This window comes from Danio rerio, chromosome 1 (assembly GCF_049306965.1).
Source record: "Danio rerio strain Tuebingen ecotype United States chromosome 1, GRCz12tu, whole genome shotgun sequence".
Taxonomy (NCBI): Eukaryota; Metazoa; Chordata; class Actinopteri; order Cypriniformes; family Danionidae; genus Danio; species Danio rerio.
The window spans coordinates 43,406,115-43,431,294 of record NC_133176.1 but is presented as its reverse complement, the minus strand read 5'-3'; the positions used below and the strand labels follow the sequence as shown (position 1 = coordinate 43,431,294).

The 25,180-nt window shown below is 40.1% G+C and overlaps 2 protein-coding genes across 7 annotated transcripts in view; both read right to left on the bottom strand.

Annotated features, from left to right (window-relative positions):
- Positions 1-686: 686 nt before the first annotated feature.
- Positions 687-22,281, bottom strand: vwa10.2 (von Willebrand factor A domain containing 10, tandem duplicate 2). Of its 2 annotated transcripts, XM_073952924.1 has the most exons (17): positions 21,878-21,903; positions 21,473-21,689; positions 19,021-19,311; positions 18,409-18,502; positions 14,168-14,287; positions 13,860-14,046; positions 10,614-10,783; positions 10,449-10,509; positions 7,987-8,099; positions 7,689-7,805; positions 7,394-7,603; positions 5,792-5,924; positions 5,536-5,688; positions 4,943-5,029; positions 3,144-3,409; positions 2,732-3,025; positions 687-1,479 (listed from the first exon to the last, which is right to left on the bottom strand). In XM_073952924.1, exons 7-17 carry the CDS (start codon positions 10,620-10,622, stop codon positions 940-942), a joined length of 1,983 nt encoding a protein of 660 aa, XP_073809025.1. In that variant the 5' UTR covers positions 10,623-10,783; positions 13,860-14,046; positions 14,168-14,287; positions 18,409-18,502; positions 19,021-19,311; positions 21,473-21,689; positions 21,878-21,903; the 3' UTR covers positions 687-939. The 2 variants fall into 2 exon arrangements, with proteins under 2 accessions (XP_073809025.1, XP_685294.5); XM_680202.10 differs by lacking the exon at positions 10,449-10,509 and having other exon boundaries at positions 21,878-22,281.
- A 45-nt stretch (positions 22,282-22,326) lies between these two features.
- vwa10.1 (von Willebrand factor A domain containing 10, tandem duplicate 1) overlaps positions 22,327-25,180 on the bottom strand; it is a 31,107-nt gene continuing 28,253 nt past the window's right edge. For all 5 annotated transcript variants that reach the window (XM_073952944.1, XM_073952937.1, XM_021476833.3 and 2 more), the window contains one exon: positions 22,327-23,076. In XM_073952944.1, the coding sequence (XP_073809045.1) occupies positions 22,699-23,076 (378 nt within the window). In that variant the 3' untranslated portion in view covers positions 22,327-22,698. The remainder of the gene's footprint in view (positions 23,077-25,180) is intronic.

The following is a 25,180-nucleotide window of genomic DNA, read 5'->3' as shown; positions in this document are numbered from 1 at the left end:
AAGGAATGCGTCAATAGAGCTGCCATTTTAGTACAGGGTAGCGCTCCTTTGAAATGAATGTGGGACCAAGGTGTAACGTTAGTGAAGAACTGGCCATCCTAAGCCAGAGATATATATACATATATCTATATGTGAATAAACCCCCTTTATGAACGACTCGTTCACTTATAATACAAGTTTTTGGCACGGCAGCATTTTTTCATATTTCATTTACATTGTTTACTGATTTTATTCAACCAAACTAGTATTAGCCTAATATTTAGTGCGAGTTGGTGCTACTTTACTTATGATCAGAGACTGAGACTTTATTATCATCAATAACGTGACTTATTTCGCACAAAAGTTCGTAACATATAAAAACGTAGAAAACTACATCTTACCTATATAAAATATTCTGCCTTTGTGCTTTGTTTGCTTGTTACTACACCCGTACACAGCATAAAGTTCAGCGTCTTAATTAGTGCAGTTGAATGACATTTGTCCTGGGAGCACTGTATAAATATGGCGGTGGTATTGACGCAACAGCTTCGTCTGGTTTTGTGGTCTAGGGTCACATGAATCAGTAGGTTACTTGTATTACTAGAGAATAAGCACTATAGATAATGCATGATTAAGCTAAATGATACTATTAATTAATACTAAAAAATAGTTAACATGTTATAGACAGGTCTTTTCAAACCCCAATAGTTATTACAGATTACATTTATTACCATTATTACCGAAAGTCTCCCATACATATAACATTCAGGTCTTCTGTCTTAACTTCTATGACCAACAACAGGTGTTACATATAGTAAAAGTACACAGTGTATAATATGTGTTGTTAGAAATAAAGAATTTTGCATGATAATTGGAAGGAGTTTGGGAATAATTGTAAGGTACAAGATAATAATGATGTTAATAAACTCAGAAAAATAGACACAACTCATTCAGTGTATCTTATCCACATAGAAAGGGAACTAACAGCCCTAATAAAGCAACACACATAGAGTAAGACACAGAATAAGATGCACAGGAGCCAGCAGTGGTAGACTGGTTTTGGCTAATGCTTGTAGACACACTGTGGCTAAGAGATGCAGGTTCACTGGTGCCAACAGATGCAGATTCAATTGGGACAGCAGCGGTAGATTGAGTTTGGCTAATGCTTGTAGATCCACTGGGGCTAATAGTTGAAGTAGGGCTCCTTATAGAGGCGAAACATGTGCCCACATTCCCCACCTTGTCCACAGCTACCAGCTCTACGTCTTGAGAACAACAGGAAGCATTGTAGGACACCAAAGTCACATTTGTGCCATTCTCACTCATTACAGTACTCAAGCTGAGAGAGCCGTTGCCACTGTTAATGGACACTCCGGCTATGCCTGTACCATTACCATCCGTCAGATTGGCGGAGAGTTCCCATAATGCTGAACTGCATTCAATAGGACAGTCGGCTTTGATTCTCACTATCTGACAGACAGGCCTTGAGAGATCAGTGACCTGCCAAAAACATAATAAGGGTTAATCAGAGTCAATGAGGGGGATATTGTAAAATTATATGTGTATATACTGGTTCGTAAAGGACATTTGTGAATTAGCAATGGTTTCTGCTGTTCTGACATTAGCTGCAGATGTGAATGAATGGCAAAAGAAAGTAGTTCTTTGTACAAAAGGATTTTTGATTTTCTTTTATATAAACACGATTATGCCATTGAACTGTTGTATAAACACAATATCACACTCATAGCAGTATGGTATGGCTGTTAATCATCACTGGTGGGACACTAACCGTACGTTCACACCGAAAGCGGCGAGAGCGTCCAAGGTCGCTCTGGCAGCCCTGGCAACAATGCTTTCTGCCTTCAGCTCCTGCGGCAAGAGCGTCAAAACTCGCTACATTGATCTCATATTTAAAGGAGCCGTTGCAGCATATCAGTTACATTCCTGCATAAAACATGTTTCTAGCGTGAAAATGTTGCGCACTTCTTATCAAATTCATACAACAATGGAAGATCAAGTTGCGTGTGGTGTGGCTTTGCTCTATTTATCCAATATGTGTCCATATGTCTGAAATATCCTGAAGCAGCAGTACTGTTTTGTACTGTCACATCGCGTGAGATTCCCGCTTTTTTAAGATAAATTTATATATCATTAATGAACATCAGTACCTCTCCAGTAACTTATTTAATGTATGTTCCTGTAGGAAAAAAATTTAAATAATTGGAAATCCGGCGACCGCAATAATCAAACCCTTGGGAACAACTGTGGTCGGAACCAAAGTTCACTGGTCTGTGTTCTCTGAACTGCTATCAAGCGATGGACGTCTTCATTCTGATTGCTTGCCGCCGAACCGCTTCATAGCTCATTACCATAAAGTTGACTTCATTTCAACTCTCCTCGATGCTCACGCCGGCAAAGACGCGCCGCGCTGCTCCTCGCCGCTTATCGCCGCCGGCTCTCATTGAAAATGAATGACTTCCGGCTACTTTGACGCTCTCACCGCTTTCGGTGTGAACGTACGGAAAGGCACTCAGCCTGTGGCCTGGAGCCAACACACGAGACCTGAAAGCATGATGAATTTGCAGTTTAACTACAACGTTGTTTTTTATTGATACTTTTTATACTATGGATAGTACATGTTGAAGGTGTCTGAATATCTTTTGGTTTGACTGTACTGTATATAATCTCTTCAGTGGATGGTATATATTATTGATGCTTCCTCTAATTTTTCTGCAGATATCATAATGGCTACCTTATTCATGACAGTGAAGCGCAGTGCCAGGTAATTTGAGTCACCGGATGCTGGAGCTTCTGCTTCAATGGTGAGTGTGACGTCTGTCCCTGAATCTGTGCCAGATGGTGCGATCAGTGTGACAGTTCCCTGAGCGCTTCCTTCTGCCCCTATGATGAGCGAGTTGGGGAAAGACACATTGAAGTTGCGGTCAGTCCGGGCTCTGATTGTGTAGTTTCCACCTGTAGCAGTATTGACCAGTGTAAAGTTTAGATCTAATGGGATTCCAGGCTCTATAGTGCTGCTTGGTTGAGCCTGAAAACAAAGTTTAGATTCTGTCATTTATTTTTGAATATTTCATTCATATACTAGTGAAACAAAATCCATGGGAAAACCATATGACAGTGCAGATGAACTATCTCACAACTCTCACCTTAATGGTAAGTTTTGAGCCTTGTTGTTGGGTGGGTGATTGTCTCTGGAATCGACTGACCGCCAAGGAGTCATTAAACAGCCCTCTAAGCTGCACCACAAATGCCCACTCTGGGATTGTGTCTATATTCACCAGGAAGTCTGTTGTACCCACCGCTTTGATGGTTCCATTAACAACAGCAGATCCTGAAGCTTCAACTAGAAGCACATCCGTCACAGTAACTGAATCTCCTCCGGTCACAGAGACAAACAAAGTAGCATTCCGACCTGATTAGCAAAAATCGAAGTTACATTATTTTTTCTCACACACACACTCACACAAACATTTGTTTGCCCCTTACTGATTTCTTTTTGTTTCAGATCAACAAATAAATTTAAATATTGATTAAAGATTAGTCAAAGATGCAGTTTTTAAATGAAGGATTTTATTATTAAAAAAACCTTAATAATAAACCTTGCCCGCTAACCCCAATAACTGGTTAGTCACTCTTAGTAGCAACAACTACAATCAAGTGTTTTGATAACTTATAATGAGTCTGTTACAACACTGTAGAAGAGTTTTGGCCCACTCAATTGCAAACTTGGCCAAACAGCCACACTGGAGGGTTTTCAAGCATTAACCGTCTTTTTAAGCTCAGGCCACAGCATCTCAATTAAATTCAGTTCAGGGCGTTGACTAGGCCAGTTTGTTTTTCTCCAGCAATTCATAAGGAGACTCGCTGGTGTGCTCTGGTTCATTGTCCTGCTGCTGAACCCAAGTTCACTTCAGCTTGAGGTCACTAACAAATGGCTGGGCTTCAGGATTCAAGATTTTTGGTAGACAGCAGAATTCATGGTTACATTTATCATATCAAGTCTTCCAGGTCCTAAAGCAGCAAAACAGCCCCAGACCATCACACTGCCACCACTACATTTTACTTTTGGTGTGATGTTCTTTTTCTGAAATGCTGTCTTACTTTTACACCACACAAAATGAGACACACACCTTCCAAAAAGTTAATTCCACTGAGTATTTTTCCAAAAGTCTGAGACAATACTTTATGTTCTATTTTCTCTGAAGTGATTTTTGCCATGCCAACCACCTTTGTCTGGTCTCTTTCTTATGGTGGAGTCATGAACACTCACCTTAAGTGAGAGAGGTGAGGCCTGCAGTTCTTTGGATGTTGTTTTGGGGTCTATGTGTCTTTTTAGATGTGTTTAGCTAATCCTAGGAAAGTTCTCCACTGTTTCATGTTTTTGCTGTTTGTAGACAATGGCTCTCAGTGTGGTTCGCTGCAGTCCCAAAACTTTAGGAATAGCTTTATAACTTTTTTTCGGTTATAATTCTTAGAATTTCCTCAATTATTTTCTTTCTTATTTGTTTTTGAATTTGGATCTCTGCGTGATGTTTAGCTTTTAAATGTTTTTTGTTCTCTTTCACTTTATATTTAAGTGATTTCTTGATCGTGAACAGGGGTGGCAGTAATCAGGCTGTGTTTTGGCTGGAAAATTTTAGCTCAGGTGTGATTAACTGCATGATGTGTTCACTTATGTTATCTTTGACTAATGTTTCATTGTGTTTGATGATGTGAAACATTAAAGTGTGATAAACATTTAAAAAATAAGAGCTCGGTAAGAGGGCAAACACTTTTTTTCACACCACTGTATACATATTCATGTTTATACACAAGATTCTTCATCTTGAAAGAAATTAGTGTCTAGGTTCAGAATGGATGCATTGAATTCACCAAATGTGAACTGTTACAGTATGTAAATGTCTATTAATAATCAAGAAATATCAATTTGAAGACGATATCATACCAATGAAAGGACGATTGGCTTTTGGTGTAAAGTCACTACTCTGTGACTGTTCCACAAAGTTGAAGAGAAAGTTGACTGAGCTCTCAGCTGTATACACAATAAAACATATGTAAGTAGCTGTTTTTGTTACAATATGCTACAGATTCTGTAATCCAGCAAGCATGTTGATGTCAAAAACTAATTAACAACACATTTAAATATGCAAACTGATTTGATGTGAAAATTTTGACATCCATTTGACATCCACACATTGATGCCATTTTGCCCACCAAGACAGACACAAAAGTATTATAGGACAAGAAAGAAAAAATTATCGGAAAGCTTCGATGACGAATTAGAAATCTACCTGGGATTTTGTATCCCTACAATGCACGTGAACTACCTTAATAGACATCAAACATTTGTATCATGCATTGTTTCATCGTTTCACATCAATTATGTTTTTGACCCCAGTGTTAGATGTCACATGGATGCCTTTTTGACATCAAGATGCCCCCTGGAAAGCTTGATCCACACATTTTGCAATAAAAACAATTTTAAAACTTAAACAATAGCAATTCAATTGATAAAAATATAAATACAACAACTCTTACCAGTGACTTTAAGGCTGTAGAAACTTGTAGCATTAATGCTAATCCTCCATTCCCCTTTCTGGTTTTCAGAGCTTAGTTTAATTCGCTTTAGATTCCCTACAGTCAGAATGCTGCCCAGAAGACCATTGGCCACTGAACCTGACTGAGACACACCTGAAAGCAGGCAAAACACAGTGTTTTCGGCATTAGCAGATTTTGTGTTGGAGAAAATAAAACCCTCACATAAACAAACCGTTCCTAAATGTATAAGGCTTACCTGTAGGGCTGTAGAGAGTAAAGAATGGAGAGTCTCCTGTGATGTACACAGTTACATTAGACAGAGAGGAATCCAACACAATAGAAAAGTTTTCTGCAATAGCTGGACTTCTCACCACCTGAAGAATGGTCACCTGAAGAAATATAGAGATGACTTCAACACACTCTCAATTGAAATACATGCTTCTGCTTACGTTTTTGTAAAAGCGTGCGCACTTCAGCATATGATTTACTTGAACACTTGAAATGAAATAAAGGATTATTTTCTTGCGGGTCCTAGCACAACAATAAATACATAGCAGAAAATTGGATTACTTGTTTATCTCCATATCAACAACTTTTCTACCATGGTCAGTTACTTCATTTCTCACTTTGTACAGTGTTGTACTTGAAATACAAAGCACTTGTGTCTAATTCCAGTAAATCTAGTGGTTTAGATAAAAGCAATGTAAAATCAAAGTAAAACTATGTGGCCGTGATGGAATTTTCTTTTACGTTTGCTATTAAAAACATTATGGGTTGGGTTTATGGAAGAGTTTAGGTGAGTTGATCACAAGGTGATATGCACGACAAGCCCTGCCTTCTCATGGACATGGACATGGACGTGTAAATGGCGTGTATAACAAAATGGAGCATAAGGGCTCATTCACACCGAACGCGTCTTGGCTATTAAAAATGCAAGATGCAGAACTCAGAAATGGTGATGCATCATAAATCAAGAGGGTATCCAGACACTTGGATATTTACCATCTGTAAACAGAAACCTGCAAAAAAATTCGGCATCCAATTTGATGAGCAGCACTACATGTGAAAGATCTTTAACTTAACACATCATCTAAAAAATGCTGTATTAACGTGTGCAGTGCTTTAAAAGATGGTCCCACATGTCCGTCAAGCATGACAAAAAAATGCATTTTGTGTGAGTGGCCCCCAAGTAATTTGTTTTACATTTGCAAAAATATATACGCCCTCTAATAGATTTGTCATCTGAAACGTGCAACAAAACGTAACTATATATTTAATTTTGCAAAAATGTAACCGGAGGCGCGTTTTTCCAAAGAACCTTGGTTGGATGTTTTCAGTGTTGCAATGTTTCACAGCACAATCACAAAATTTTAATTATTTTTTTTTTTCCAGAAAAGCAGTCGAAGCAAATGTGTCGAAGCACATTTATATTTTATTACTATTATTTTCCTATAATTATTGCTTTATTATTATTTCCATTTTTTCCATATTGTTATAATCTTGTCACTTTGTGGATTCAAGCCACACTTGTTTTCATGAGTAAGAGATAAGAAAATGTCTCCATTTTAAGGTCTTTATTGTCTCTGCACAGTGTTGTGAAGCAGTAATAGAGTGGAGGAACTATGACGTCACTTTGTAGGCTAATCGGCTGCTAGCATAAAACTTGTTCCCTCCTGAAAATCCCTATGGCTAGATCTTATTCATCTGGTGTGATGAGTGTAATCTAACAATTGTGACAAAGTGAGGATAAAAGGAATACTTTGCACAAAAAAATGAATACTGTTATTATCTGTTCTTTCTATTTCATGATGATTTTACTGTTTGAGTTCTATCTCTTCAAGTCATTGTTTGAACATACCAGAGCTGAGGTAGAAGAATCTGTAATGACAGCAGTAGCCTGGGACAGAGTGCTCTTTGGGACCTCAATGGTCTGTCCACCAGAAACGTGGGCCAGGTCTCTGTACAGCTGTATGTCTGACTGAAACAATGATCTTGATGTAAACTGTTGAGATTGTGAAACTGCTCGTCTTCTACGGTAAGAGAAGGAACCGGTCAACATGAAAGTGACCTGGATGATTGAGAGGAAGGCAGATGAATACAGAGTTAAACAACACTTTAATTTGAGTAGAAATGCCATCTGTTGTGACACTCACTGTTGACTTGGTGCGTTCAATCATGGCCTGAACGATGCTTCCTAATTCTGAGTCTTTTGCTGTAGCATCAGTGAAAACAAAAATGTCTGATGATGGAGGAGCTCCTGCTAAAGCCAACTGGAGAACCAGAAAAAAACATGTGTTAATTCAAATGCATCCCAGCTTACGCACATAGAAATTATACCAATAATATAGTATTATATATTAGATGAATAAGAGTGCTCTTCTCAATTAAGATTAAGTTTCACATTTATATTTCTCAACAGTAGGCATACATCCATTGTATCATCACACACACCAGCAGTCCTGACAGGCACATCTCTGGGAAATCTCCTCCACCCTCTGCTGTAAGGGAGGTGAGTCTCTTTTTGAAAATATCTGCATTGTCGGTTCTTGTCAAAGGCCCAAAATCTGTATGATAGACACATCACTGCAGATCATCATAATTGAAATAATAACTACAAAAATACAGTAACCTGGATATGTTGTAAACACTAAAATAATGTATTTCCAATAGGCTAATTGTTTAACAGTTACCCATTTAGGTAAAAATTTTAATTTTTAATGATATTTCAATTATTAACCCCATGCAAGCATGGGGAGAACATGTACTCTACACAGAAATGCCAACTGGTCGGGTAGAGATCCGAACCGGAGGCATTCTTGCTGTGAGGCCACAGTACTAGCTACTGGGCCGTCGTGCTGCCCTATAGAGGAAAAAGAGTAGGAGAGGGGGTGGAAGGGGGCATACTTCAAGACAAAGATGACTAAATGTAAGATGCTTTAATTATTTATACTGAGTTAGGAATCATCTGATTAGTGGTTCGTACATTAGCTTGACTCTGGGCCAGCCGTGTCAATCATAAGCACTTGATCCGCTCAAAATTAGTTTATAAATAAACTTCACTTCAAGAGTTTACACAGCTGATGACTGGTAATGAACAAGTTTGGCATGCTGTCCCGGAGAGGGCCCTGAGCTCATGAGATCCTTGAGTCCGGGGCTCTCTCCCGTTTGCTGGGCGAGAGCGGAATTTGAGTTGAGGTATCTCGAGAACCCCCAAGATGCCTTTTGCTCGGGACAGCAGCCGCGTATTGAAGAACTCACCCAAAGGGTGCTGATATCAATGCTCCTGCGGGAGTTAGCATGTGGGGTGTCACTACTGCGGGAGTTAAAGAAGCAGAGTAGTGCATGCAATGAAGTAAGCTGGAAGAAAAAGAAAAATGGGGAGACAATGCAGAGTTTTTTCACTTCGGAGCGAGGAGCAGAGTAGAGTAGTGCTTTGCTGAGGGGAGAAGCAGAGTCGAGTCCGTGCTGGGGGGACAGGGAGGGAGGAGCGTGGGTAATGCTCAGCGTTAGGCATGCTAATTCTTTTGGCTACCAATGGGTGAGTGGTGGCTGGTGAGGGTCTGTTGGACAGTTTGGATGTAGTAATGGCTGAGGCTGATGCCTAACGGCCATGGGTCTGCTGCTGGGAAAGCCCCATGGGCTGCAGAAATAGCTGCAACGGTTCTAGATGGGATTCTAGATCAATAGGGAGGAGCAGGGCTAGGATGGGAGTCCACTTCGGGGCCAGCTGCCAGAGTTTCTCTATATACGTAAAGAGTTGGCAAGGTGTCTTGATTTCAGTCCTTAAATCGCTCTCACCGGGCACGTGCACACATAGGCTCAACCTGTGCAGTGCACATGCCCTTTTTAGTCTTGGATAGAAAGTGCCCTTCCAAAATTATCAAAAGTGCCCCTGCGGCACACCCCCTACCGCCCTTTGTTAGGCGCGCGACAACACTGCTCTCGAGTACGTGCGCGACAACACAACTGATCAGAACGCGCACGCAAACGAGGGGTAGGGGTAAGGGGAAGGGCTAAGGGGTATAATTGGGATTGGGCCTAAACAATACATGTGGTAATAATAATAATAATAACTAGAACCTAAAGTTCTTGACAGACCTTGATGTTGGCTTGAGAGAGCCAGCGTGACAGCGCTGGGACTCTAAGGCAGTTGGCATGAAGCGCATCGATTGCTAAGGTGTTGATAAGCGTTGCTATCAACCTTTAGCTCTTAGTGCGAGGAAATAACAGGTTGAATAGTACGAAGTTATACGTGCCACAAGTAGAGCATCATCGATCGCTGTATCTAAACGCACGGTGGAACACAGCTAGTGCTGGGCGCATCGATCAGTCTGAACCAGCAACTGCTGAATCCTTGGCGCTGCCTGGAGGCTTGCGCGGTCCGATGGAAGCTCATCCTCCGCATTGGGAGAAGTGGCGGCATTATGTGAAGGCCAGCAGCCCTGTGTTTAAAGCCGTGAACTTGTTGGTGTGCTCTGCTGAGTGGTAGTGCGCTGGATGTGGGGCAGGGGAAGCGAGAGGAGCCGTGAAGTTAAGGGTGTTACCTTCTGTGATTTCTGCTTGAATGTTACAGCAATTGGATATTCTTCAAGACGAAAATGACTAAAGGTAAGATGCTTTGGTTATTTAAACTGAGTTAGGAATCGTCTAATTGGTGGTTCGTACATAGCTTGACTCAGGGCCAGCCATGTCAATCACAAGCACGTGATCCTCTCAAAAATAGTTTATAAATAAACTTCACTTAATGCATTCTTTTATTTTTGTTCTGTGCATTATTTTGTTATATTAACTTTAAAGGAAAAACTGTCTCCTTCGCTTTTGTTGGGTGAAACAAAACAACAACCTGATCATCAAGCAGTCATCATTTTTGCTCTAGATGTCCGGTCTCATTCACTCATTCATGACATGCCCACCTGGTCGCCAACGGTCGATGTCGCTTGAGTAGATAGAGGTCATCGGAAGCAGCTCACTCTTCTTTGAAATGAAATATTACTTGTCGCTTTGCTGCTGCGAGTCACTTGTAGCGTGAATAAGGCTTAAGGTCAATACCGTATACAGTAGGTCTAAATAAAAAATACCTGGGTCATTAAATGGGACTAGAATGTATTCGGAAGGTTCCTGTGGTGTTCCTCTCCTGCTGTCTATGATACTGAAGGACACACTCTTGGCTGCCTCAATGTCATCAGACATGCTGCCTGTGGTGTCAATAACAAAAGCCAGAACTGAGGTCTGACTGATGCCCATCAATCTGAAAGAAAAGAAAAAAGTATCAACCAAGAAACAGTATAGATTTCTTATTTATTTCAACCTCCCAAACCCTTTCAAATGTAACAATCTAATTAATATTCATCAAATAAAAAATAAAGGTAATCAAAAGATAAAACTCAGATTATTGAACATTAGATCACTCTCCTCTAAATCTCTTTTTGTTATCGATTTGATAACCGATCTAAAGCTAAATGCAGTCTGTTTAACAGAAACCTGCCAGATGATTACATGACCCTAAAAGAACCTGAAAGATATCATTATAAACACGAGCCTCACCTTAAAGGGAAAGGTGAAGTTAGCATAATATATATTAATATTTTTAGTGTCACACATCGATGTAGCTTAATACGAAATTAATTTAAAGTAATAGTGTTGTATATTTCAGTGTGAAACAGTGGCAAGGCTACATAATGGCCAGGGTGGTACTGGTCCACAGACAAAAATGTGTTTTTAGTGGAAAATTCTAATTAATGTAGGGAGAATTATGAATGAAATTAAATATTGATGAATAACAGTGTCTTTTAGTCATATCCCAGTGCCTCTCTTATTGGGTCGTGACTGACCAGGTTTCGAGGAGCTGTTGTCCCATCCCAACTCTCCAGCAACATGACCGCGGTGAAGACCCAGGGCTCGGGCTTGTTGGGACCACCAGCCAGCACTACTGGCCACCAAGATTGACAAAGAGGGTGAGTGTGCAACGATTTGTCTAACCTGAACTTTGATCTCTTCCAGCAGATTACAGCTGGAGGCTGCTTCAGAAGAGCTCAGCGGGAAGATGAAATGCTGCTGCACTGCTGGCCTTGGGTGAGAGCTGTGGATGGGAAGGACTGGCTCCCAGTCCCTCACCCTTTCCTACATTTTGTAATACTGAAACTGTAATACTGTACTGTTTTTGCAGAGAGTTGGGGGAAGCGGAAGATACTGTCATTGGTTCCCAAATGCAAGACGGAAACACTACTGGACCTGGCACATACTCATCTGATGGCAGGACACTTAAGGACAGCATACACAGTGAAGAAGTTCCAGATCAGGTCCACTTGCTCGAACTTGAAGGAGACATGAGAAGATACTGCCAAGAACTGTCCCAAATGCCAGCAAACCTGTCATTGCCAGCAAACCTCTCAGCCCCCTGTTGACCTGTTGATACTGCCAAACCTGTCCCACCTCCCCGCAAACCTCTAACCCTCCGTTACCCTGAGGCAATACCAATAAAGAAAGCCACTTCCTTTGTTATTGCTAAAGAACTGTTCATATTATGTAGCCGAGTGGGTATGCCTGTGGGAATACTGACTGATCAGGACACCCCCTTCATGTCCCGGCTGATGGCTGACGTCTGCCAGCTCCTAAAGGTAAAACAACTGAGGACATTTGTATACCATTATCAGAGCGACAGTCTCGTCGAGAGGTTTAATCAAAGGGTTTAAGCAACGGATGGTCTGTCAAGTTGTGGCAGAAGACAGGCACAACAGGGACGTCATGATAGTGTTGTTTGGCATCAGAGAGGTACCCCAGACATCCACACGGTCCATAGTTTGAGCTGCTCTTTGGCTGCCAGCCCCATGGTTTGCTAGATGTGGTCCAACAAGCTTGGGAACAGGAACCAGGATACCATCGCTCCATCATTGAACATGTGCAGGACATGAGGCAATGCATAGACAAAAGTTATGCCCATTGTCAGTGAACACCCAGCAACAGTTATTCGACAGGCCTACCATATCATGAGAAATTCAACCCAGGGATTGGGTAATAATCCTTATACCGACCGCCACATCAAACTTACTGGCATCCTGGAAGGGCCTGTACACTGTGGTCAAGAAGGTAGTGCTGGTCAGTTACCGAGGACGTTAGCCAGGATGTAGACCAGAGGAACAACTCTACCAAATCAATCTGATGAAGAACTGGATAGCTCCACAGAGTAAAGAGTAAAAAGCGCTTTGGCAGCTGGATTTTGAACCAACTGAAGTTTTCTTAATTAGGCCTACAGGGCAACCACCTAGTAACGCATCGTAGTAGTCTAACTGAGAGGTCATGAAAGCATGAACAAACTTTTCCTCTTTAGACACTAATAGCAAATGTTGAAGTTTGGCAACATTTTTAAGATGAAATAATGCTGTTTTACAGATGCTTGAAATCTGGCCTTCAAATGACAGGTTGCTATCAAAAATCACTCCCAAATATTGACTGAAGATGAGGACTGAACTTAATAGCCAACAAGGGTTAGACAGTGTTCTAGGCTTTTGCGTGTGAGGTTTTTGGGCCCAATGAGCATAACCTCAGTTTTATCTGAATTTAGTAATAAGAAGTTTTTTATATTAGTCATCCAATTTTTTATATTAGCTCTACAATCTCAAACCTCGAAAACTGTCCTTATCCTGAGGTCTTCATAATACTAGACCAGGCTTGTATGCTGAGCAGATGCTTAAGTGTTCATGGAGGAGTGGAGAGTGTGAGACTAATTCCTGTTAGACCCCAGAGACATAAGATTCTCTGCATTGATCCAGTCACCACCCACCAGTGACCTTCTCACACCTACAGCTTCTCCACGATGGACATCCAGTGTTCTCCAGTCTCCGGTGACTAAACTGTAGCTCTGCACAAGAAGTTTGGCCAAAGGAAAACTGGTCATTCCCAAACTGAGCCTGGTTTTTCTCTAGGCTTTTTTTTTTCTTCACATTTATCAGTTGGTTTGATCCTCTGCATTGTCACCACTGGCTTGCTTGGTTTTGGACTTCTTAAAGCTGTGCATCATTGGAATTGCTCTTCAGGGTTTGGGCTAGTAACATTTAAATTACACTGAACTATAATGAACTTTAACTCTGAAAACTGCTCTGAAGCGTTTTTCAATTTACTAGAACTTTTGTGTTAAGCTGCTTTGACACAATCTACATAGTAAAAGCACTGAAAAAAAGATGAATTGAATTGAATTTTGAGATTAAGGAAAAGCTAATTTTCAGAACTTTCTGTATCCATAGTTAGTAAAATCTTTTTTTTTTTACACAAATTCACAAATTTTTATTAGTTAACAATCATGGTCAAAGCCATATATAGTGTCATACTGTAGAAATGGTTTGCTGCCTATGGCCATTCGGATGTCTTCCAGCATGTCCATAGTGGCTCTGATGGCCAAGTCAGCAGCCTGAGGGTGAAGGAAGCCATGACTTGAGTATATGTCGTCTTTATTGATTCCTCCAGTGGGATCTGCTGAACTGGTCATGTCTGCAGAGCCGCCATGACTACACTTTCCTGAAAGAAAATGATTGATGTAAATATTCGTGGTCCAAATTACAGCTGTCCTGTGGTAAGTGATAACATACAGTAGAGATTGATTTGATACAAGTACATGTGAGATGCTAAGTTTCCAAACCTGCAGGTTTTTTCGAGGAGTAAAGGCTGAAATATCCTGAAGTTAGTTTCTTATTCTCTGGGAGAAGGTTATAAATGCAGTTTCCTTCAGTGCAGGCTTTGCATGTTGGTGTGCTGAGGTCTACACATACAGACAACACACAAAAAAAGTGTTGATTTACATTAAATTCACATTGTGTCAAAACTAGTTTAAAAACACATGGGTGATTTAGAAATTGCAATATGAGTGTTATAAAGTTCGTTCAAAATGTGGAAGAAGAAGACGGGTAGGCGGTTCAGGTAATAAAGTTTTAGTTATTATTATCAAGCTCTGGGAGCATTAAATAGTGCATGCTTTCTCAGCTCTCTTTCTCCCATCCTGTGGCCGCAGACTCGATTTACAAACATTTCTCAGGCCCAAGAACTGAGTAAAAACAGGTGTTATCATTTGCTTTGATTGGACTACTTTTCCAGCTGCCAGTCTCTCAACCTGTTCTCCACCATTGCAGGAAGCTCGGACACGCCCTCTCCGCCACAATAGTTTAATAATATTTTATCATATTGGTATTTCTAGAAATAAAAATAGTTGTTGCATCTCCCAGATAATACTTCTATTATTTTTCATAAACAAAAACTTAATTGAAACTATTTTGCATAACACAAGTATGATACAACTTTCTAATATAAAGTCTCTGATATGTTTGTATGTCTTAAAAATATAAACTAAAAGAATTTTTTTCTTAGTTACTAATTTATCAGGGGTCACCTCAGCGAAATAAACTGCCAACTACTCTATTGTACACACAACAGTGGCCACTTGAGCTTTTTCAGTTGACTTATACTGTGTCTTTGAACTGTGGGGTAAAACCCACGCGAACACAGATAGACCATGCAAATTCTACACAGAAATGCCAAATAGTCGGGACTCGAACCAGCAATCTTTTTGCTGTGAGGCACCAGTGCTAACCACTAAGCCACCATGTCACACATATATTTGTGTTTACTAAGTTAAATAAAAATTCAATTCAATTAATTTTTCTTTTTAAATCGCTTTTAAAATGTAGATTGTGTCAAAGCAGCTTAACATAGTAAAGTTCAGATTTCAGAGTTGAAGTTCAGGTTAATTCAGTTCAGTGTGGCTTAAAAAAACACTGAAGAGCAAATCCATCGATGCGCAGCTCCACAAGTGCCGATCTGAGCAAGCCAGTGGCGAGGGAAAAAACTTCACCAATTCACGAAGTAAAGAGACAAAAAACCTATAGAGATACTAGGCTCTTTTGGGCATGACCATCTTTCTTCTGGTTAAACTTCCTGTGTGGAGCTGTAGTCACTGGCAGGTGTTCAGGCTGGTCCACAGGATCAATTGGGGGAACATCTGCATGAAACCATTTTGTTTTCTGTATCATATGTTATTTCAGTTGTAACAAAATAGTTTTGGTGTCTGTCCATACATCTCTGACAACTATTACATCAATTATAAAAAGGCATGACAATCCAAAGTGATGTCACTTCTTACAGGAAATTCAGGAAAGCATTGAGGCATGTCATTTTTGTTTCTAGTCAGGTCAGGAACTCTGACGTGTGTCTAGAAGAGACACTTTAGAGAGATTGCTAGATGACCAATCACTCTGAAGAGTAAGAAAATGGGCCAATGAATGCCTATGAGAAGGTAGAGCACAGCTCTGCAGTTGATGCCAATCAAAAAGCATTCTAAGAGTATATAGGCAGCAGCTGCTGGAGAGCACTTCAGACTTTTTGCTTTAGAGGTCTCAGGGAGCAACTGAAGAGAACAATCTGCTAAGCTGAATTCCAGAGAATCCAGTGCACATGGACGGGCATGTCTGTTGCGCAACCCTTTGTTGTTCCATTGGTTAACACTCAGGTAGGCCTGAAGATAACAGTGGGAGCTAATCCGTCACCTTCAGACTCACAAACCCCTTGCTCCTCCACAGTGCACTCCATCCAACCTTCGAGCGTGTATGATGATTCATTCTCCGGGATGGCCAGGTTTCTCAGGCTTGATGACACAGAGGACCAGATCAGAGGTTGGGCAGTCATGTTCTGAAGATAGTACAGACCGGCTTCCTCCTTCTAGGATAGTAAGCGAAGTTTCTAACTTGGAATCGGAAATGATGACCGTGCTTTCCTGGGCTGCTTCAGCAGTAGGGTTGTTTATTATATTGACGACTAGCTTATTTTAGCTTATTTGCTTCATTATATGATTATGCACAGAGACAAGGTGCTCTGGCACAGCGACGAGTTGAGGCTTTGAGTCAAATAAGAAAAGAGCAAGCTCTCCCCTGTGCAGAGCATCTTTTATCTCGGGATGGAGCTGGACTCAATCTCCATGATGGGCTGATGCTGGCCTGTCTGAAACAATTCAGGAATGGTCCCATTGAAACCATTTCAGAGGCTCCTGGGGCAAATGGCATCCGCAGCAGCTGTCACACTGTTTAGATTCCTTCATATAAGACCAATTCAGCACTGGCTTCACGATCGTGTCCCCAGATGGGCATGGCACACAGGCGCGCACCGAGTGACCATCAGCCTGCTGTGTCACCAGACCCTCAGTTCCTGGATGGACCTTGCCTTTCTAAGGGCCGGAGTGTCCTTAGATGAAGTGTCCAAGCATGTTGAAGAGCAAATCCATGTTGACATGATGCATCCAGTACGGGCTAGGGGGCCGTGTGCAACAAGCACGTAGCTGCCGGTTTGTGGATGGGATCCCAGTAGCATTGGCATATCAATTGCCTTGAGTTGTTGGCAGTGTTTTTCACTTTCTGCCGGTTCCGACTGGTGCTGGAGCAACAACATGTGCTGGTCAGGATGGACAGCAAAGTGACGTGGCATATATCAACTTTACGGGTGTTGCACGCTTTTGACGCATGTCTCGGCTCACTCACAATCTGCTCCTTTGTAGTCACATGTGGCTGAAATTGCTGCATGCTGTTCATATACCGGCTGAGCTCAACCATGCAGCCGATGCATTCTTACTGCAGCTTATGCTCCCAGGAGAATGATGACTCCACCTTGATGTGGTTCAGTTGATATAGGAGCGCTTTGGGGAAGCCCAGGTCGACCTGTTTGCATGATGGGCTCAGCTACTGTGGCCTTTTCCATACACTCTCTCAAAGTATCCTTATAGACACAGGTTGGAGTTCCCGATCTGAAGGGGAACATCCTGGTTACTTGGTTTCCTCCGGGTGCTCTGGTTTCGCCAAAGCAACACAGGCTCATTCTAACACCGTAGTCCAGTGGACGTTTCTGGAGACCGCAATTATGTAGCTGGAGGTACGTATGGCTGTATTTCATTTTTTTAAACGAACATTACGGGGCGGTATGAGGCCATTGCTTTTCGCGCTTACCAGCTGACCGCTTACTTCCGTGTGGAGGGCTTTCCGGTTTGTCCAGTTAGCTTGTTATGTACGTCAATGGACTTGAGATGCAGAGAGGAGTTGACCACGACGATAACGGGGTTCAAGTACGGTGAAGAGCAGTTCCAGAAGTCAGGTAAGACAAAAACAGAGTTTAAAAAATAAAATGAACAAGTAAACAACAGTGTGATAAAATGTGGTAAAATCGGAAAAAGTTGCTAAAAACCAGACAAGGGGTTTTCGTTTTCTGGATAGCTTTTGTAAATCGTTGGTTGAGTTTTGGAGAGTGGGTGGGCGGGTCAATTGCTAAAATAGGTTGGGTTTAAGGAAGGAGGAGGGTGGGTCAGTCAGTCAGTCAGACAGACCGTCAGTCAGTCAACAGCAACCACTGGTGGGTCTATGCGAGAACATCGGGCGCAAACGACACTCGTGAGAGAAATTTGACATATGAAAAAGGGCACACAGCAGCCTCTCATTGAATCATGAAAACTAAAATTGCAAAAATACGTACCTTCCGGAACGTATATCGCAGTCTACATAAACGTCAATAGGACTACTACATTTTTAGAATGAGCCTGGATTGATCCAAAGACTTGCGCGATAGGTGAATTGGGTAAGTTAAAATTGTCTGTAGTGTATGTGTGTGGATGAGAGTGTATGGGTGTTCTGGAAGGGCATCCACTGCGTTAAACATATGCTGGATAAGTTGGCGGTTCATTCTGCTGTGGCGACCCTAGATTAAAAAAGAGACTAAGCTGAAAAGAAAATTAATGGAAAATGTTTGAAATGTACCTGCAATTCTGGAACGAGTTGTATAGTATTATTTAAATGAAAAAAAAAAAACACAAGAAATGACTTTTCATAAAAAATACTTTTATTTTCACTTCACCTGCTACATTGTCGAGAGGAAGCTCAGGTTTGATCAGGGTGCTGAATGGAGCAGAATTTCCAAGTTCCACCCAGTTACTGTGACTATAGAAATCCTGAACACAAACATTACTCGATGACCAGCAATATAATTTTATCACATAAATGAATCAATGAATCATTAATGATAATTCCTCTACAAGTGCATCACTTGTACTCTTTGTTATGTCCCAAATTTCAAATTTGGGATAAAAGTAGGCATCTTAAAATGCCTGTGCGCCAAACATTGACCACAAGGAGTCACTATAATAAAGTTTTTGTGGTCCCTTTGTGCTCAAATCTAGAATCTAGCAAAACTGTCACATGCACTGTGCTGTAAAGTAAATATAAGCAGCCCCAAAATAATAAAACGTTTAAAAAACTTTTTTCACTAAAGTACTTTCCTTCAAACCACTCTTTATATTTACCTATTTGTCAACAACAACAAAAACATTTTTTACAATTTTGTTTTCTTTAACATTGTTTGGAAAAAAATGTTTAGACAAAATAGTATGATGTCAAATATAAATATAAATGTTTGGAATAGGATGGAATACTTATTTTCTTACAATACCATGATGTCCATTCAACATACCTGTAGAGTATGGCACAGAGCCCCCAGTGTAATACGGGCAGAGATGTAGCTCCCCTGCTTCGCACTGGCCTTTACTGAAGATACAGCACTGGTGATGAGGTCTCGGCCCTCACTAAAAGACTCATCATCAAAGTGACGTGCTGCACTCAATAGAAACAAACCATCTATAGCTGCATTGCTCATATAAGTCATGGAAATAGCTGAATAAAAACTGAGAGAAGAGAGAGTTGAAGATGAAGCAGATGATGAGCAGGCCTTTTGGACAGCAGATGAAGTCAATCCATTGTTTATCTAGAGATGAAATATATATTATATTATATTATATTATATTATATTATATTATATTATATTATATTATATTGCTTGATCTGACAAAACAGGAACATCAGATCTAAATCCAAAGGATTCACAGACAGAACCTTGAAAAAATGGTCAGTAAAAAACACAGTCAGAATAAAAACTAAAATCACATGCATGAAATTAACATAAACCCACAGAAAGGGAAACTAGTAATGATAAAATATTAGACATTTTAAACAGAATTAAACAAGTGACTGACATTACAATGACAATTAATCAAATATACATGAGGAAAGCAAATGAAGATATTTTCACTGTAATTATTATCAAGAACTCGAACACACACCAGGACAGTAAGTTTTTTTATGTTTTTTATGCTCATCAAGCATGCATTTAGTTGCAAAATATATATATATACTATCTATTTGAAGATATAGTATAATTGAAGATATAATATCATTGAATTTAATCCTGTGATTAGAAGTTGAATTTGTAAACGGTAGTGTAATACTACATAAGCTTTTTATTTTAAAGAATTTTTTATTTTTCTCTTTTTTATTTCTTTCTCTTAATCAAAAACACTTCCTCAACTGTTAATAATTGATTATAATATTTGCCTACACTCTCAGAAATAAAGGTACGCGAGCTGTCACTGGGGTGGTCCCTTTTCAAAAGGTACACATTTGTACTTGAAGGGTCCATATTGGTACCTTAAAAGTATATATATTAGTACCTAAATTTTTTGTATTGTTTAGGTACTAATATAGCAGGTTTGTACCTTTCGAAAAGGTACCACCCAGTGATTTAAAGGAACTAATTACAAATACTCAAAATACTGTAACTGAGTAGTTTTTTCTCAGAAATAATTGTAATTTACTAAGTATTTTTTAAACATGTGTACTTTTACTTTCCCTTGAGTACATTTTTAGTGCTGTATCGGTTATTTTACTTCCCTTCAACTTGCAGTCACTTCTTTATTTCTTGTCTATGGGGATTAGAAAAATAAGTCCTGTGATTCCTGTCCAATCAAATCGCACATAGAAGGTAAATCACATCATGATGAACCACCTCATTATGGGCAATTTATAATAGCAGCAAATATAATAGTTACAGTCCAAATAGTAATATAATAGTCCAAAATCTTTACATGCATTGACCCAGAGACTGTTTAGATGCATGTCACTGATGAGAAGATGACAAATGTTTACTGGACGACCGAAATGGCCTTAAACAACCAGCAGGCACAAGACGTCAACGTGACGTTAGATTGAAGTTATACCACAACGTCATGGGGACGTTGCATTTTGTTTGGAAATGAAAATCGGGTTGATGTCACAACTCAATGTCAGGCTGACGTCATTGTCCAATGTCCAACTTAAAGCCAACCGAATATCAACATCTGATGATGTGACAGCTTGACGTTGTGGTTGCAGCGACTTTAGATGGCTAGCGATGGTTTTGGGAAACGCAACCCTGGTCAGCAGAAGTAATTAAAATACATTTTAAATCTCATATTAAAAATGTTATTCTAAAACAGCCTCCACAACTTGAGATTCTATGCATGCGCTGAAGCTCACGCTGTGTAAAGCTTTGCGCAGATTCCTGTATTTAAACGTAGGTACAGTATTTAAACTTATTTTTGTCTCGAAATCCTAGCGTTCTGAATTTTATTTTATTTTACAATTGATGAATCATGTTGCAAGGAAACCATAGCCTGTTTTGTGTTTACACAGTGGTCATGATGTAACTACAAAACAAACATCAAGGTCATTCCAGACCTGCTGTAAACGAATTCCCTGCCACCTGACTTTTCTGACAGACTTTCTTTCTCTGTCAAGTCGAGTAACATTATTAGAATAACAGCAGTTAGTCTATTGTAGTTTATAAAGGGACTATTGTCAGCATTCTTTTTCTGGTTTAAATCAAGTCTGTGTGCAGCCTAACTGTTATTATTATTATTATATTTATAAATATCCAGCAGGTTTAAAAGACATTTGAGGTATGACTGTTATGTTGTTAAACTATTTTCAAAAAGTGCACCTACAAGTAATGCTAATCACACCTTGTTTTTTACTCTTTCTGACAAATCTGAATGGCTAATTACTACCATATAATTATCATTGTTTGGTTCATGGCCATGAATTTTTCTTACAGGCAGTGTGAAGTCTCGCCCCTGGGCAATGGCGATGTCCCGGCACACTTCTGCAGTCTTGCGGAGCATGGCGAACTGAGTGATGTCTCGATGAGTGAAGGAGCCCGCAGAAAACAGAGGTTTGAATCCTGCCACCTCATTAAGATTGAACCCGATCCCCCAGAAGAGAAAAATAGCCACAGCAAGCCCTGCAACCATCTTTCCACAACTGTAGGTGCTATGGAAAAATGCAGTTATAAAATTAAACAGCCTAAAGAAATTCTTTATGAAACAAACAAAAAATATGAACAATTAACTTTTAAACAGTTGAATTAGGCTATTTAATTTACACACAAAACATTACAGAACACAGTCACCGCAAATGTCATACACAAAAACAGCCGAATTAGCGAATTTCCTGATTACCTTGTTGCAGATTTTCTGTGTGCTCTGAAACTGATGCACAGATTCTGTCTGTATATTTATACCCTTTAGCACATGCCCCGAATGCCAGTTTTACACCTTATTTTGTTATGTAAATTAGGGATTACATAAAATGATTATCCTTAGATGTGCGTGTGACTCAGAAAGAATGACATTATAAATGAGTACTTCCTTACTATTTTGGGTGTGTCAAACTGTAGGGTGTACACCTATTGTTTGATAGTGATTTGCTCAACTGGATTTAACTAGTCTCTTTTTTCCTTTTCAACACTAATTAACAGCTAAAGATGGTATCAAATACCTGCACCTGATATGCAGCCAAAATTCTTGAAAAAAAAAAAGTCTCATGTCTAATTCATAAACATGCCTGAATGCATTTATAGCATGTTTCTTGGTATGTTTTAGCTATATATAAGTGGTAGATCGAGATCACAAGTGTACAGGTAATTTTATTGATTCAGTGCTCCAAAACTGTCTTAAGACTTAAAACTTACAGTATAACCAACAGAAGAGAAACCTCAGAGCAAAAGAACGGGCTGAATAAGAAGAAAGAACAAGGTGATATTAGCTTACACAATTTCAGATGCCCCTTAAGTGAACTTTGTCTTTAATAAACTTGCAAAGAAAATCAGACTAACCGACAAAACTAACCCCAAACACACCTGCTCATACAATACAGAAAGTGAAGGTGCAATATTTACAGTAACCTTTTTTTCCTTCGATATATACTGTGTATACTGAGCACACAACTGATAACTCAAAACAAGATATGAGTGTACATTACTGGTTAGGCTGAATTTAATTTAGAGTCCAATAACATAGGAAATGAAAAAGCAGAAAACGGAAAGACAGATAGAAAGCGAGTAATGTCCACTGAAAACAGCACTGGCTGTGGAGACGGTGAGTCTCAGCGTGGCGTAATTCAGGTCAGTGGATCCTGGAGCTTCTGCTTCAATGGTGAGTGTGACGTCTGTCCCTGACTCTGTGTCAGATGGTGTGATCAGTGTGATGTTTCCTTGAGCGCTTCCTCCCGCTGCAACTAGCAGAGAGCTGGAGACAGACACACTGAAGCCCTGGTTGGTCCGAGCTCGGATTATGTAGTTTCCACCTGTAGCATTGGCGGCCACTGTAAAGCTGATATTCAGTGGTACTCCGGGCTGTGTGACATTCTGTGATTGGGCCTGTGTGGAGGTATAGATATGATAATTCTATGTTAATTATCTAACTCGTTGTGTTTTTTAACTATGATGAACAACTAAAGGCATAAAGTACAAATATTTCCATATTTTGTCATTTTCCCCATTTATTTATGCTTTTAAATTGTAATTTGGTACCTTGATCTTTCCGACAACACAGTTTGATGTTGAAAAGTTCGAAAAAAGATTATTTTATAGACATTTTTAATAGTTTGAAGTGTTCACATGGACTGCGGATTCACTATCATTCAAACAACAACAAAAACCCCATCTCTTCGAAGATCACCTGAAGGTCTTTGAACACAACTAGGACCTCCTCTCTCTCACCTCACCACATGACAACCCAAACTAAGTGTGCCTCACACAGGTGAGTGGGCTTGACAAACCACCTGTAGAAAACACGTTCTTTCATCCCTCTGACACTTTACCCGACACTTGCACCAGATTTGCCCATTTGAACCAGACACGTTCTTACAAAGAATTTATGAAGAACGCTTCACACAGGTGAGTGGGCTTGAAAAACCACCTGTAGAAACACTCTTTACTCTATCTCAAAAAACACTCTACCTAACTTTATCAACATGATGTCAGATTGACGTTGTACCCCAATGTTGTGGAACGTTGCAGTTCAGGTGGAAATAAAAATCGGGTTGATGTCAGAACCCAACATTAGACAAATGTCAGTGTCCGAAGATTTCAGTCACTTTCCAGTGCAACCTTAATACAACTAAATATCAACGTCTTAAGGCTGATTTATACTTCTGCATCAAGGAATCGGCATAATCGTCTGCTTTGCACGTAGCCGTGCAGTCACATTTCTGCGCTTTGTTTGTGTTCCTCTGCAGTAACACTTCCGAAATGCTAGTTGGCAGTAGGTTTTTAAATTCCTCTGTGTCGAGGTTCTTTGCTGGTGTTTTTTTTTTTTCTGAATGCTAAAAGTAGCTCAAACTTGCTCATTCAGAGGCGGGAACCGAAAAAATCAAAGTTTACATCTGGAGCTGCTTCACGTGACTCAAAACTGGTAAACTCTCGCAGCAATGCCAACGCTTGTCACCACTACCAAGCCGACCAATAACAGAGCTTGCGCTATTCTTCATTGCGACGTATAGTTACATTTTTTGAGAGGTTGCGCGTCATGGCCAAAGCATATGTAAGCGACTATAAATCATCCTTGATGTTAAAGCTGACGATGTGTGGAAAACATTGATCAGACGTTATATTTTGGTTGCCATACCTGACGATTAAATGTCAGTATGTGACATAAATATGACATTGGTTTAGGATGTTGGCTCAACGTTGAATTTTGGTCGCTTTCTAACACAACCTAAAATCCACCAAATATTAGCGCCATTTGATGTTGTTATTGAAAATCAAAATAATAATGTTCTTAGACACTGACTAGACATTGAATTTTGGTCACCTGACATCACGACCTTAATCTGACCTAATATTAAAAGCCCCTTTCACACAGTGATACCAGTAAATATCTGGAAAATTTCCGGAACGACTTTACCGGTATATTCAAAAAAGCGCTGTTCACACAGGCGAGGACGTTACGGAAATTTTCCGGAAAAGAGCATTCACACATCCATTCCAAAATACCGGTAAATTCTGACATCATTCACCACAAATGAGCTTTAAACGGCTGCGCTTGTATTTGTAAACATTTTACTAAATTACAAACTCTGTGGATGATCAATATTGTGAATATGTGCGTGTGCAGGCGCTCACAGGCTGTTTCACTTCACAGGCACACGCAAAGCTTGAAGGTAAACAAACAACGGCTTATCATAAGCATCTCATCGATGATTATTTACACAGTTGGCATTAAGAAGAACATATAAACGTGATCTGACTAACTTCTAGCAGCTAAATGTGCCTGGAAAAATATTCAAAGGCTTTTATTCTCATAAACCGCGCGGACGTAAATGCGTCTGACTGTTGGGATTGGCTAAAGCAGACGTCTCACGTCAGCACGTTCTAGACGTGCACGCGCTTATTACGGCAATCTTGCTTCTGCATTCACACAGCGCAGCATTCCGGCAAATTGCCGGTAATGTTACAACTTCTCTTTCTGGAAAATAGCCAG

Bases quoted from the DNA above. Each gene is read 5' to 3' on its own strand.
- vwa10.2 (XM_680202.10), bottom strand. From the start codon at position 21,670: ATGGTTGCAGGGCTTGCTGTGGCTATTTTTCTCTTCTGGGGGATCGGG. The intron at 14,047-14,167 runs GTTTGGAAACTT...ATTTTCTTTCAG, and splicing joins CTCCTCGAAAAAACCTGCAG to GAAAGTGTAGTCATGGCGGC. The intron at 1,480-2,731 runs GTAGCCATTATG...TGTTTTTGGCAG, and splicing joins GCTTCACTGTCATGAATAAG to GTCACTGATCTCTCAAGGCC.